We start from the raw sequence: 16,113 nt of genomic DNA on the forward strand, positions 1-16,113 counted from the left end.
TATGTAGTTTATGTTTGTATTGACCTGTGTGTCTCTCCTCTCCCCAGTTGACTGCAGAGGGGATGTCAGGCAGTAAGGCTCTGGGAGGGGCACGGCGGCGGCGGACGCGGTGCCGACGCTGTCAGGCCTGCATGCGGACCGAGTGCGGCGAGTGCCACTTCTGCAAGGACATGAAAAAGTTTGGCGGGCCCGGAAGGATGAAGCAGTCCTGTCTGCTCCGACAGTGCACAGCGGTAAGTTAGAACACACACACACTAGTGATGGGGGGAGAAATCAATACAGTTACATATCAGGATATTATTTTTGAGATGGTATCATTTTTGCAATATTGTTTTTTCTGCTAGTTGGCTGTACCTGCACCAAAACTCCAGTATTTTTCCTTCATAGCTTGTTCTCCATCTTTTTAAATAGACAGGCTATTTGTTTTCAGCAACTTACGCTCTTTCTTGTCCCTCTGCAGTAGACATATGGTGAGCAATATATATGAACATTGAATCGCAATAAAATCACAGTATCGAATTGCAATACATATAGAATTGAGAATTGCGATACATATCGTATCGGCACCAAATATTGTATTGTGAGGCCCCTGGCAATTCCCAGCCCCAACACACACTGCTCATTCTTGCCTCGTTACCAATATTTTTCTACTCTCACTAGGAAAAGTGCCACTGTTCTATTGCATCCAAAAGTGAATGCATTAGTAAATGTATCAACTGTACAACTGATGCCATTTTCTAGATAGGATGTAACATCTGACACTAACTTTTGTTAAATGCACAGTACATACAGTGCATTCGGAAAGTATTCAGACCCTTTTCCACATTTTGTTACGTTACAGCCTTATTCAAAATTGGATTAAAGAAAAATAATCGTGCCCCATAATGACAAAGCGATAACAGGTTTTTAGACATTTTTGCAAATGTATTAATTAAAAAAACAGATACCTTACTTAGGTATTCTGACCCATTGCTATGACACTCGAAATTGAGCTCCGGTGCATCCTGTTTCCATTGATCATCCTTGAGATGTTTCTACAACTTGATTGGAGTCCACCTGTCGTAAATTCAATTGATTGGACATGATTTGGAAAGGCACACCTGTTTTATATAAGGTCCCACAGTTGACAGTGCATGTCAGAGCAAAAACCAAGTCATGAAGTTGAAGGAATTGTCCGTAAACCTCTGAGACAGGATTGTGTCGAGGCACAGATCTGGGGAAGGGTTACAAAACATCTCTGCAGCATTGAAGGTCCCCAACAACACAGTTGCCTCCATCATTCTGAAATGGAAGAAGTTTGGAATCACCAAGGCTCTTCCTAGAGCTGGCCGCCCGGCCAAAGTGAGCAATCGAGGGAGAAGGGCCTTGGTCAGGGAGGTGATCGAGGACCTGATATTCACTCTGACAGCACCAGAGTTCCTATACGGCGATGGGAGTACCTTCCAGAAGGACAACCAGCTTTGCAGCACTCCACCAATCAAGCCTTTATAGTAGAGTGGCCAGACGGATGCCACTCCTCAGAAAAAGGCAAATGACAGCCCTCTTGGAGTTTGCCTGAAGGACACTTAGACCATGAGAAACAAGATTTTCTGGTCTGATGAAACCAAGATTGAACTCTGGCCTGAATGCCAAGCGTCATGTCTGGAGGAAACCTGGCAAGATCCCTACGGTGAGGCATGCTGGTGGCAGCATCATGCTGTGGGGATGTTTTTCAGCGGCAGGGACTGGGAGACTAGTCAGGAACGATGGAAAGATGAACAGAGTAAAGTACAGAGGTCCTTTATGGAAACCTGCTCCAGAGTGCTCAGGACCTCAGACTGGGGCAAAAGTTCACCTTCCAACAGGATAACGATCCTAAGCACACAGCCAAGACAATGCATGAGTGGCTTCTCTGAATGTCCTTGTGTGACCTGGACTAGAACCCGATCGAACATCTCTGGAGAGACCTGAAAATAGCTGTGCAGCGACGCTACCCATCCAACCTGACAGAGCTTGAGAGGATCTGCAGAGAAGAATGGGAGAAACTCCCCAAATACAGGTGTGCCAAGCTTGTAGCTTGCCAAAGGTGCTTCAACAAAGTACTGAGTAAAGGGGCAGAATACTTATGTAAATGTTATTTTTTTATACACTTGCAAAAAATTCTTAACCTCTATTTGCTTTATCAATATGGGGTATTGTGTGTAGATTGGGGGGGGGGGGACAATTTAATACATTTTAGAATAAGGCTGAAATGTAACGAAGTGGAAAAAGTCAAGGAGTCTGAACTTTCCGAATGCACCGAAAACGACAAAAGTATACAATGTGTAATGAGATTTGATTGGCATCTGGTATATAGAGCACATTACCTAACCTATAAGTTCTTTGAGATATCAGCTGATGTAAGAAGGGCTATATAAATACATTTGATTTGAATTAACCCCAGAATCAAATAATGTAATTTATCCACGCAAGACTGAAGCTAAGGTTGTTTTTCCTGTTACACAAACCTTCCACCCTGCCAAACAATAAACATAAAGAAGGGAGTCTCCACATACACTACTAACATGTGACCCGCGTCTTTTCCCGAACGTGAAAGGACGAGCTTTAAGAGCTTTTGGCATATCCTTCACACTCATTGAGATCCCGTCTAAACAGAAACCACTGTTTAGACTGGAATATAAACTCATGTTGTTTATGATACACAATTGATTGACAACGCATTGACTACGGTTACAGTGCCTTCAGAAAATATTCATACTCCTTGATTTGCATAAATATGCACACCCATTTGACACTACAAATTGAGCCCAGGTGCAGCCAATTTCCTTTGATCATCCTTGATGTTTCTACAACTTGATTGGACTCCACCTGTGGCCAATTTTAAATTGTTTGGACATGATTTAGAAAGAAAAAGACCTGTTGACAGTGCATGTCAGAGCAGAAACTATACCATAAAGTCTGAGGAACTGTCTGTAGATCTTTGAGATAGAATTGTGATGAGGCATATATCTGGGGAAGTGTATAAAACAATTTCTAGAGTGTTGAAAGTTTCCAAGAGCACATTGGTCTCGAAAAAATATGGAACTACCCAGACTCTGCCTGGAGGTGGCCGTCCGACCAAACTGCGCAAGAAGGACATTGGTCAGGGAGGTGACCAAGAACCCAATAACTACTCTAACAAAACTACGAAGTTCCTTGGCTGAGATGGGAGAACCTGCTAGAAGGAAAGCGGTCTTATATGTGCTTTTGTATGTATGCCAGTGGGTATGCTGTGTATAGGGTTGCAAAGGGTCGGAAACTTTCAGAGAAATTTCCGGAAATTTTCCATGGGAAGTTAAGCCCGGGAATTTTGCTTAAATTCATCAAAGTCAGTTTATAACAGTGAACTTTTTTTTGTGGGATACACAAGGCAATTCTAGGTCGTGTGGCATATTTTGGTTAAACTATCCCCAATGCAATGGAATTGCAACCCTCTGCATGCACGGTGCATTATTTTATCACATGTGCAGTGCACTTTTCTATCACATATGTACAGCTGATTCTCAAGATCTTGCACACTAATGAGATGCTATTGAGCCCACATTACTACACTGTCTGAGCCAAGGACTACATGCTTTCTGTTAAGTTTTGATTACAATACTGGATGGGGTGAATATATTTTATTACATACATGATTTTGTATTAACTATTAAATAGTAGCCTACAGCAAAGTGTTTAAATAATTTCTAACTTGTTAACAATTTCTGCTAGTTAGTTTATTCTACCATGTGGGTTTTAGCTTGCTTGAGCCTGCTAACTGAGTAGTGTTAATTCACTTGTTTCCATACATGTTTCATTTTAAAACATGTATCTTACAAATGAATTGTTTAATCTAACTGCGTAACTATTTATCTGTACATGGAATTTTAAACTCAGCAAATAAAGAAATGTCAATTTTTCAGGACCCTGTCTTTCAAAGATAATTCGTAAAAATCCAAATAACTTCACAGATCTTCATTGTAAAGGGTTTAAACACTGTTTCCCATGCTTGTTCAATGAACCATAAACAATTAATGAACATGCACCTGTGGAACGGTCGTTAAGACACTAACTGCTTACAGATGGTAGGCAATTAAGGTCACAGTTATGAAAACTTAGGACGCTGAAGAGGCCTTTCTACTGACTCTGAACAACACCAAAAGAAAGATGCCCAGGGTCCCTGCTCATCTGTGTGAACGTGCCTTAGGCATGCTGCAAGGAGGCATGAGTACTGCAGATGTGGCCAGGGCAATAAATTGCAATGTCCGTACTGTGAGACACCTAAGACGGCGCTACAGGGAGACAGGACGGACAACTGATCGTCCTCGCCGTGGCAGACCACGTGTAACAACACCTGCACAGGATCGGTACATCCAAACATCACACCTGTGGGACAGGTACAGGATGGCAATAACAACTGCCCGAGTTACACCAGGAACGCACAATCCCTCCAGTGCTCAGACTGTCCGCAATAGGCTGAGAGAGGCTGGACTGAGGGCTTGTAGGCCTGTTGTAAGGCAGGTCCTCACCAGACATCCCCGGCAACAACGTCGCCTATGGGCACAAACCCACCGTCGCTGGACTAGACAGGAATGGCAAAAAGTGCTCTTCACTGACAAGTTGCAGTTTTGTTTGACCAGGGGTGATGGGTGGATTTGCATTTATCGTCGAAGGAACGAGTGTTACACCGAGGCCTGTACCCTGGAGCGGGATCGATTTGGAGGTGGAGGGTCCGTCATGGTCTGGGGCGGTGTGTCACAGCATCATCGGACTGAGCTTGTTGTCATTGCAGGCAATCTCAACGCTGTGCGTTACAGGGAAGACCTCCTCCTCCCTCATGTGGTACCCTTCCAGGCTCATCCTGCCATGAGGGCTTGTGGGCCTGACAATACCACCAGCCATACTGCTCGTTCTGTGCGTGATTTCCTGCAAGACAGGAATGTCAGTGTTCTGCCATGGCCAGCGACGAGCCCGGATCTCAATCCCATTGAGCACGTCTGGGACCTGTTGGATCGGAGGGTGAGGGCTAGGGCCATTCCCCCCAGAAATGTCCGGAAACTTGCAGGTGCCTTGGTGGAAGAGTGGGGTAACATCTCACAGCAAGAACTGGCAAATATGGTGCAGTCCATGAGGAGGTGATGCACTGCAGTACTTAATGCTACTGGTGGCCACACCAGATACTGACTGTTACTTTTGATTTTGACCCCCCCCCCCCCCCCCCTCACCCTGTTCAGGGACACATTATTCCATTTCTGTTAGTCACGTGTCTGTGGAACTTGTTCAGTTTGTCTGTTGTTGAATCTTATGTTCGTACAAATATTTACGCATGTTAAGTTTGCTGAAAATAAACACAGTTGACAGTGAGAGGACATTTCTTTTGTAGAAGGAAAAGCTGTGTACATTTTGCAAATACTGTGCCAAATCAAATGTGAAGAATGCAACAAAGATGCAGAATCATCTGGCCAAATCCATAAGGTTTCCTCAGCGCTCACAACACGCAACGTCTGCCAAAAGTCCCTCTACTTCTATTCGATGTGAACATGATGAATCAGACACCTTGTCGATAGCAACAGCTCATGGTCCTCCTGGAATCAGGTTTTTTGACTCAATGGAGGAACGTAGTCAGAGAAATGCTGATGAATGTCTTGTTCGAGCTGTGTATGCAACTGGTTCCCCTCTGATGCTCACAGGCAATGTGTATTGGAAGAGATTTCTGAATGTTCTTTGCCCAGCATACACTCCTCCAACCTGTTGAACTCTGAGATGCAGAGTTCAAGTGGAGGTCAAGCAAATCCTAGAGAAAGTGGACTGTATTGCAATCATCTCTGATGGGTGGTCGAATGTTCGTGGGCAAGGAATAATTAAGTACATCATCTCTACCCTGCAACGAGTATTCTACAAGAGCACAGACACAAGGGACAACAGACACACCGGTCTCTACATTGCAGATGAGCTGAAGGCCGTCATCAATGACCTTCGTCCACAGAAGGTATTTGCACTGGTGACAGACAATGCTGTCAACATGAAGGCAGCTTGGTCTAAAGTGGAGGAGTCCTACCCTCACATCACACCCATTGGCTGTGCTGCTCATGCATTAAATCTTCCCCTCAAGGACATCTTGGCACTGAAAACAATGGATACATTCTACAAGAGAGCCAAGGAAATGGTTAGGTATGTGATCAAGGTCCTCAAGTTATAGCAGCAATCTACCTCACCAAGCAAAGTGAGAAGAATAAGAGCACCACATTGAAGCTGCCCAGCAACACCCGTTGGGGTGGTGTTGTCATCATGTTTGACAGTCTCCTGGAGGGGAAGGAGTCTCTCCAAGAAATGGCCATATCACAGTCTGCCGATATGGACAGCCCCATCAAGAGGATCTTCCTGGATGATGTATTTTGGGAGAGAGCGGTAAGCAGCCTGAAACTCCTGAAATCAGTAGCCATTGCACGCGTTGAGGGAGACAATGCCACCCTGTCTGATGTTCAGACTCTGCTTGCAGATGGAATAGGAGAAATCTGTACTGTCCTGCCCACTTCACTGTTGCTCCAAGCAAAGGAAACTGCAGTTCTGAAATGCATCAAAAAGCGTTAAGACTTCTGCCTTAAGCCCATACACGCCGCAGCGTACAAGTTGGACCCCAAGTATGCTGGCAAGAGCATCCTGTCTGTTATAGAGATCAACAAGGCCTATGGTATCTCGCCACCTTGGCCTGGATGAGGGCAAGGTTCTTGGCAGTCTGGTGAAGTACACTTCCAAGCAAGGTCTTTGGGATGGAGATGCAAACATATCTCATCAGCCATCTAGTGGAAGGGACTTTGGATCTGAGGCGCTTTCCCCTATTGCCTCCATCATTCTCCAAATCCCACCAACATCAGCTGCCTCAGAGCACAAATTGTCCTTGTTTGGGAACACACACACCAAAACATGCAACAGGCTGACCAATGCAAGGGTTGAAAAATTGGTGGCCATCCGGGAAAGTTTGAGGCTTTTTGAGCCTGACAACGAGCCATCCTCAACAAGGTTGGAAAGTGACAGTGAAGACGAGGCCTCTGATGTTCAAGAGGTGGACATTGAGGAGGTCCAGGGAGAAGACATGGAAGCCTGAGAGGAAGACAACCGAAGTTTCTAGACTAAAGCTATCATTTTACAGATGTATGTTGAAAATGTTTTTGGGAGATGCGATGGATCATTGGGGATCATTCAATATTCCCTTTTGTTGTTCAGTGAAATCATCCCATGTGAAGAGTCAACTCGTTTAATTAAAGTTCCAATTTGTAATTACATTTGTTTCTTTTATTCCTATTGGAACGATTTAATCATTTGCAATTGTCTTAAGGTAAAAGGTTTGTTTGTCTCCATATGATATGGTAAATATATCCAATGCAAAAAAAACATTTACATTTAAATGGTATTCTTTTGCATATATTTCTGTTAATTCCAATATTTTACCATATATTCCTGTTAATTCCCACAAAGTTCCCACCTCTGAATATTCCCCAAAATGTGCAACCCTAGCTGTATATATTTGTTTATGGATTCTATGGAACCCAGGACTCCCTGGAAAACAGTGGCAATTGTTACTGAGTGGACTATCCTGGCTAAATAAATTAAATGGAGGGGAAAAAAATGAGTTTCTACAGCACTTCACCAATCTAGGCTTTATGGGAGAGTGGCCAGACGGAAGCCACTCCTGAGAAATAGGCAAATTACGGCATACCTGGAGTTTGCAAAAAGGCTGAGATCATAAGGCAAAAGATTCTGTGGTCTGATGAGACAAACATTTTACTCTTTGGCCTGAATGCAAAGCGCTATGTCTGGAGAAAACCAGTCACCGCTCATCACCTGTCTAACACCATCCCTACCGTGAAGCATGGTGGTGGCAGCCCATGGTATGTGCAAATGACCTGAGACTGGGGCGAAGATTAACGTTCCAACGGGACAATGACCCCAAGCATACGGCCAGGGCAACGCTGGAATGGCTTCAGAACAAGAATGTAAAAGTCCTTGAGTGGTCCAGCCAAAGCCCAGACTTGAATCCCATTTGAAAAACTGTGGAAAGACTTGAAGATTGCTGTTCACCAGCGATATGAATCTAATTTAACAGAGCTTCAGAAAATCTGCAAGGAAGAATGAGAAAATCCCCAAATACAGATGTGCAAAGCTGATACAGACATACCCAAGACGACTCAGTTGTAATCGCCGCCAAATGTGCTTCTATTGACTCTGGTGTGGATACTTATGTAAATTAGATTTCTGTATAAAATGTTCAATAAAGTAGCAACTTTTTTTTTAAACATGCTTTCACTTTTTCATTATGGTGTATTGTGTAGTTGGGTGAGAGATCACTAATCAATTTTGAATTCTGGCTGTAACAACAAAATGTGCAATAAGTCAAGGGGAATGAATACTTTCTGAAGGCACTGTATGACATATACAATATGTCAACTGTTTTTTTGCTGCTTACATTCTGCAAATCGGCCTCTGGTTTAGCAAAGCTATTTCAGAGAGCGAATGTCATCAAAATAGAGTAGTCATCCCCTGCATGAAAATGGATAAGCTTGATCGAACACCTTTAATGATTTAGGGTGGGATTTTTTTTTTTTTTTTTTTTTTTTAATCGATTGGTTTGCGAATGCCTCAAATGGCATAGAGGGCTGGTTGCTGAGACGTGGGAAATGTGATGTGTTTCCTTGGTAACTGAGCACATTGTTACTTGGGTGTTATTTTTTGTGAGGGCAGCAATTTGCTTTGATCAGTTATGTTTTCTCGACAGATAGCTGGGAGACTGGTCTTGTGGCAAAGGAAGGAAATTAGGTTGGATGTATACAGAGATACTAATCCACAGAATCTGTGCAGATTAGGTCTTCAATCTCATTCATTTCTAGTCAATGGATCTTGGCCAGATTCTGTTGGCCTCAAATTTGTTTGGCTTGATAAGTGAGTAATTTTCACCTCAGTACAGTTTTTTTATTTTTTTGATAGTCAAAATTCCACTGTTGGCAGGTTCATGAAAATGTTGAGCTGGACAACTGGGGTAACGTGTCAAAGAAAATAAACCTAATAAATACAGTGATCTGTCCCTGTGCTTCTGAAAAAGCACTCCTCCCTTTACCTTTTTTTTAGTTTAAGTGGCCGGCAAATATCTCTATATTAATGCATTTGCTTTCATCCACGCACTCTCAATTAGCTAGGTCCTCCTAAGAGCAGCAGGTGTCAAATTCTTTTAATTTATTCCTGAGCTTCAATTTAGATACATAATAAATGTACCATCCATAATGAATACATGGTTACAGCTCCACCTCTGAGCCCTCTATCCTGAATGGACCCACATACAATATTTGATTTTATGTACAAATACACATTTATATTGGATACGCACATACAATATTTGATTTGTATTGAATAAATATTATATTGTGTAACATGGTTATATAACGTGTTATGTTATTTTCTTCCTTGCAGCCTGTGTTGCCCCACACAGCAGTGTGCTTCTCGTGTGGGGAGGCGGGGAAGGAGGACACGGTAGACACAGAAGAAGAGAAGTTCAGCCTCTCTCTGATGGAGTGTACCATCTGCAACGAGATAATCCACCCCAGCTGCCTCAAGGTGGGGCCAGATCCTCTGTGTATGGCCGGCTGTCAAAGACTCTCTCTCTCTCACACACACACACACACACACACACACACACACACACACACACACACACACTTCTCTAGCTATCTTCCATTCATACGGTCTTAAGTCAAATGTCTGCTCTATCTAGTATTGGTTATATACATTTATTGATTATTGTGATTTCATTGTTTTATTTTCTCCAACCTACAGATGGGTAAAGCAGAAGGCATCATAAACGATGAAATCCCGAATTGTTGGGAGTGTCCAAAATGCCACAAGGAAGGCAAGACCAGTAAGGTGAGAACTGTGACTGGGAACACTGGTCTGTCAGGCTCTGCTGATAAAACTAAACCAGAGAGGGTGACAAAGGACATCTATGATGTATGGAATAATCAGTGGTTGATAAGGTAGGAGGATTGATTTGGAATAGAACACGTTAGTCCTTTATAGAGAATTTATTTGTGTACATAAGCTCTTAAATTGGAATATCATTTTGTTTCATTGACCCGATCCCCATTTCATATACTGTAGTAGGCTATTACATATACAGTGCATTTGGAAAGTATTCAGACACCTTGACTTTTTCCACATTTCGTTATGTCACAGCCTCATTCTAAAATGGATTAAATAGTTTTTCCCCCCCCCTCAGTCTACACACATTATCCCGTAATGGCAAAGCAAACACAGGTTTTTAGAAATTTTTGAATAAAATAAACGGAAATATCGCATTTACGTAAGCATTTAGACCTTTTACTCAGTACTTTGTTGAAACACCTTTGGCGGCGATGATAGCCTCGTCTTCTTGGGTATGACGCTACAAGTTTGGCACACCTGTATTTGGGGAGTTTCTCCCATTCCTCTCTGCAGATCCTCTCAAGCTCTGTCAGTTGGATAAGAAGCTGTTAGATCGGTTTCAAGTCTGGGCTCTGGCTGGGCCACTCAAGTACATTCAAAGACTTGTCCTGAAGCCACTCCTGCATTGTCTTGGCTGTGCGCTGAGGGTTGTTGTCCTGTTGGAAGGAGAACCTTCGCCCTAGTCTGAGGTCCTGAGCACTCTGGAGCAGGTTTTCATCAAGGATCTCTCTGTACTTTGCTCTGTTCATCTTTCCCTTTATCCTGACTAGTCTCCCAGTCCCTGATGCTGAAAAACATCCCACAGCATGATGCTGCCACCATGCTTCACCCTAGGGATGGTGCCAGGTTTCCTCCAGACGTGACGCTTGGCATTCAGGCCAATGAGTTCAATATTGGTTTCATCAGACCAGGGAATCTTGTTTCTCATGGTCTGAGAGTCCTTTAGGTGCCTTTTGGCAAACTCCAAGGGGCTGTCATGTTAATTCCTTTTACTCAGGAGTGGCTTCTGTCTGGCCACTGTACGATAAAGGCCTGATTGGTGGAGTGCCGCAGAGATGGTTGCCCTTCTGGAAGGTTCTCCCATCTCCACAGATGAGCTCAGGAGCTCTGTCAGAGTGACCATCGGGTTCTTGGTCACCTCCCTGACTAAGGCCCTTCTACCCCAATTGCTCAGTTTGGCCGGGCGGTCAGCTCTAGGAAGAGTATTGGTGGTTCCAAACTTCTTCCATTTAAGAATGATGGCCACTGTGTGTTCTTGGGGACCTTCAATGCTGCAGTATTTTTTTGGGGTCCGTTCCTCAGATCTGTGCCTTGACACAATCTTGTCTTGAAGCTCTACGGACAATTCCTTAAACCTCATGGCTTGGTTTTTGCTCTGACATGCACTGTCAACTGTGGGACCTTTTATATAGACAGGTGTGTGCCTTTTCCAAACCATGTCCAATGAATTGAATTTGTAGAAACATCTCAAGCATGATCAATGGAAACAGGATGCACCGGAGCTCAATTTCGAGTCTTATAGGAAAGGGTCTGAATACTTATTTAAATAAGGTATTTCGGTTAAAAAAAATTACAAAAAAAATTGAAAAATGTCTAAACCTGTTTTTGGTTTGTCATTATGGGGTATTGTGTGTAGATGGGGGGGGGGGTTATTTAATCAATTTTAGAATAAGACTAAAGTAACAAAGTGGAAAAAGGGAAGGGGTCTGAATACATTCCGAATGTACTGTACATATTCTTCAATCCTCCTCCCCTTTCTCCACACATCAGGACGGGGGTGATGGCTCAGGGAAGAGGCGGATGGACAACGGGGAGGTGGGCCGATGGAAGCTGACCGACGATCCACCGCCCACCAAAAAGAAACCCCCCTCTTTAGATGACGGGGGGAGGCAGGACGGTCACAAGAGGAAGAAGGAGAAGGAGCTTCCCCAGGACAGCGGCCCCAAAAAGAAGGTAGGACGATCTTTGTGAAGTGTTGCAGTATGCAGACATTTAGCATGCACACCAAGTATACCAAACATTAGGAACACCTTCCTAGTACTGTGTTGCATCCCTCCCCTTTTGCCCTCAGAACAGCCTCAATTCATCGGGCATGGACTCTAAAAGGGGCAGAAAGCGTTCCACAGGGATGCTGGCCCATGTTGACCCCAATGCTTCCCACAGTTGGGTCAAGCTGGATGTCTTTTGGGTGGTGGACCATTCTTGATACACATGGGAAACTGTGTATCAACGCTGCTGTGAAAAACCCAGCAGCGTTGCAGTTCTTGACACAAACCGGTGTGCCTGGCACCTAGTACCATACCTCGTTCAAAGGCACTTAATAACCTCTGGTCCCACCTTGCCAACAGCCAGTGAAATTGCAGGGCGCCAAATTCAAACAACAGAAATCTTAAAATTAAAATTCCTCAAACATTCAAGTATTATACACCATTTTAAAGATAAACTTCTTGTTAATCCAGCCACAGTGTCAGATTTCAAAAAGGCTTTACGACAAAAGCACACCATGCTAGGTCTGCGCCTAGCCACAGAAAACCATACAGCCATTTTCCAACCAAGGAGAGGTGTCACAAAAGTCAGAAACAGCATTAAAATGAATCACTTACCTTTGATCTTCATCTGATGGCACTCCCAGGTCTCCATGTCGGACAATAAATGTTTGTTTTGTTCGATAAAGTTAATCTTTCTCCAAATACCTCCTTTTTGTTTGCGCGTTTAGTCCAGTAATCCAAATGCACAAGGCGCGCTCACAAAGTCCAGACGAAAAGTAAAAAAAGTTACATTATAGTTCGTAGAAACATGTCAAACGATGTATATAATCAATCTTTAGAATGTTTTTTTCATAAATCTTCAATAATATTCCAACCGGACAATTCCTTTGTCTTAAGAAAGGAAAGGGAACGGAGCTCGCGCTCACGGCCGCGCTCGATAAACAACAAGGCTTTCAGCCAGACCCCTGGTTCAAACAGCTCTTATTCGCTCCCCTTTCACAGTAGAAGCCTGAAACAACGTTCTAAAGACTGTTGACAACTAGTGGAAGCCTTAGGAAGTGCAATCTGACCCCGTATATTGGATAGGCAATCCCTTAAACTACAAACCTCAGATTTCCCACTTCCTGGTTGGATTCTTCTCAGGTTTTTGCCTGCCATATGAGTTCTGTTATACTCACAGACATTATTTTAACAGCTATGGAAACTTTAGAGTGTTTTCTATCCAAATATACTAATTATATGCATATTATAGCTTCTGGGCCTGAGTAGCAGGCAGTTTACTCTGGGCACCTTATTCATCCAAGCTACTCAATACAGCCTCCCGTTCCCAAAGAAGTTAAATCTTTTGTCTTGCCCATTCACCCTCTGACTGGCACACATACACAATCCATGTCTCAATTGTCTAAAGGCTTAAAAATACGTATGTAACCTGTCTCCTCCCCTTCATCTACACTGATTTTTGAAGTGGATTTAACAAGTGACATCAAAAAGGGATCATTGCTTTCAACTGGTCAGTCTGTCATGGAACGTGCAGGTGTCTTTAATGTTTTGTATGCTCAGTGTATTGTTGCTAAGAGGCCTACAAGTTGTGACCAGTTGTATGAACGCAGCTTGCCAACTCTTGTCTCTGTCTGACCTTTTACCTCAGATGAAAGGGGCGCATGAAAAACGCTTGAAAAAGGTAATTTCATAGGAACAACATTTTAAGCTCTGTCATAAAGCATATGGTAACTACGAACTGGATTCAATCTGTATCGCTGAAGATCCTCGTACATTTCCGATTGAGCCGACATCTGCAGTGTTTACTGTTGAAGGCAGTCTTTACGAATGCGCAAACATTACCTTTGAATCGAGGTATAACGCAAATCTTCCGGGATATGGACTGAATCCAGCTCTTAGTTGAGTTCAAGTTATATTTCTCAATGGTAAAGGGTTCATGCTCCTCTGTCACTCTCTTTACTAACGTTACCCCTCCCATGACAGAAACAGAAGCCTAACGTGTCAGAGACTGCAGAGTCCAATGGGCCCAACTCCTCCACCGGAGGCGGCCAGGGTTCCGGAGGGGGTTCCAACTCCACGCAGTCCCCCACCTCTACGGCCAGCCAGGACCAGCGCTCGCACCACCGTGAGAAATTGGAGCGCTTCAAGCGCATGTGCCAGCTCCTTGAGCGTGTCCGCGAGTCCAGCTCATCGAGCTCATCTAGTTCTGAGTCCGACTCGGAGTCCGACTCTGACTCGCCTTCCGGTTCAGATGGCCGCCGCGGCTCTGAACCCTCCTCCCCCGTACCCGTCACTTATAGCAACAGTGCAAGGGAGCGCAACCAGGAACGGGACAGGGAGAGGGACAGGAGACTGGCGGAGCTGGGCTTCAGTGCCAGTGAGGACTCTGAGGGAGAGGGAAGTGTTAAGGAGGAGGAGGAGGCGGTAGAGGAGCAGGTTGTGGGAGACAAGCCTCGGCGTAGAGGGGAGGGACCTCCACGGGGCCGCAAAGGGCTCACGACGGACGGGAACGACGAGGAGAGTGGGGAGAGGAGTCGGAAGTCTACCCCATTGCCTCCACCCTCCCCTCTCTCCTCCACCCAGCCTCCACTTTCCTCTGGCCACGGCCCCTCGTCAGGTTCCGAGGGCTTCTCCGGTAAGCGCAGCAACGGCTCTGAGACGCGCAATGGACGGACACGGGCGGGGGTGAGGGACCGGGAGACTCAGGAGAAGGAGAACGCCAACAACAGCAGCGGAGGCTCGGTGGCCAACCACCGACACGGAACTGGCAAGGGCAACAAGGGCAACAAGATCCGTAGCAACAAGCAAACAGGGTCCCAACCAACGTCGAGGAACAGTAGCAACTCTTCTGCTTCTACTGCCACTACCACATCCAATGGGGGAGGGGGCGGGCTGCTAAGCCCAGGCAGCAACTCCTCAGGGGGCATGTCAGCCCTCGCCGCCTCACCCCGGTCACAGCCGTCCCGGATGGCTCCACGTTCGCAGATGATGAAACGCAGCCCCCCTGCTGTGCCCTCGCCTCCCCGGCCTGTTCAGATGGAGCGGCACTTGGTGCGGCCACCGCCCGCCTGCCCTGAGCCCCACTGCCTGCCCCTGGACAACGGCTCCTCCCACGTGATGCCCCGCGACGTCTGGCTCCACGTCTTCCAGCACCTCAGCCAGAGGGAGCTGTGCGTCTGCATGAGGGTCTGTCGGACATGGAGCCGGTGGTAAGTCTAGACAAAAGGTTCAGATGTGGTCAGCATCCGGTTGGGCTGGAAGGGGGTGGTTCAACACAAACTTGTTTGGACTACTGAGAAATGCATCTTTGATGTTGAGAACAATAGAAAACCATCCCTGAAAGGATATTCATTGACTGCAGTGGCTCAAATTTTGTGGTGTACAGTAGACCAGACTTTCTTTTGTTCTCATCCCAGTCTTTTATTTTCTGTCGTGCTCTCTCAGGTGCTGTGATAAGAGATTGTGGACTCAGATTGACCTCAGCCGGCAGCGCTCTATCACCCCTCCTATGCTGAGTGGTATAATCCGCAGGCAACCAGTCTCCCTTAACCTGGGCTATACCAACATCTCGAAGAAGCAGCTCATGTGGCTTATCAACCGTCTACAAGGTATCTTGTGTTCATTCAACACCTCTGCCACCCTACCACATCTTTTTTCCATCAATATAGCCTGATCATCTCCTATTGTAGTTGGGCTGTCGTCACCTCATTGCTGTATTGCTAGTCTGCCTCAGGGATTACGCTAACTCCTGGCCTCTTTCTCTCCCAGGTCTACTGGAGCTGAATGTGTCGGGCTGTCCCTGGTCCTCTGTGTCAGCCCTGTGTCAGGCTGCTTGTCCCTGCCTGCGTCTGCTCGACCTCAGCCGGGTAGAAGACATGAAGGACTCGCACTTGAGGGAGCTACTGGCGCCCCCTGCTGACACAAGGACAGGTTAGTGACAAGTCACTCACATGATTGATTAGCCGTCCATAACCTGCAATACGAGGTGAGCGCTATATAGGTGCAAACGAAACACAGTTGCAAATGCAGAGAATTTGTCTGTGTTAACACAGCCCTGGCTTCCTGAATATTTATTTGAAATCCAGTTTGTTGTGATTTTGTTTAATTCATTTTGTTTTACCAGTTTCTCCAATCAAACTACTTGTTTACCGGTGAATAC

The 16,113-nt window shown here is 45.1% G+C and overlaps 1 protein-coding gene across 1 annotated transcript in view; it reads left to right on the forward strand.

Annotated features, from left to right (window-relative positions):
• Window positions 1-16,113, forward strand: part of LOC115171045 (F-box/LRR-repeat protein 19-like) — a 29,699-nt gene that overhangs the window by 8,308 nt on the left and 5,278 nt on the right. The window contains exons 2-9 of the mRNA XM_029727504.1: window positions 48-233; window positions 9,460-9,603; window positions 9,823-9,909; window positions 11,737-11,919; window positions 13,603-13,635; window positions 13,938-15,163; window positions 15,399-15,562; window positions 15,723-15,884. Of these exons, the coding sequence (XP_029583364.1) occupies window positions 63-233; window positions 9,460-9,603; window positions 9,823-9,909; window positions 11,737-11,919; window positions 13,603-13,635; window positions 13,938-15,163; window positions 15,399-15,562; window positions 15,723-15,884 (2,170 nt within the window). The 5' untranslated portion in view covers window positions 48-62. The remainder of the gene's footprint in view (window positions 1-47; window positions 234-9,459; window positions 9,604-9,822; window positions 9,910-11,736; window positions 11,920-13,602; window positions 13,636-13,937; window positions 15,164-15,398; window positions 15,563-15,722; window positions 15,885-16,113) is intronic.

The sequence above is a fragment of the Salmo trutta genome, chromosome 32, assembly GCF_901001165.1.
Source record: "Salmo trutta chromosome 32, fSalTru1.1, whole genome shotgun sequence".
Lineage (NCBI taxonomy): Eukaryota > Metazoa > Chordata > Actinopteri > Salmoniformes > Salmonidae > Salmo > Salmo trutta.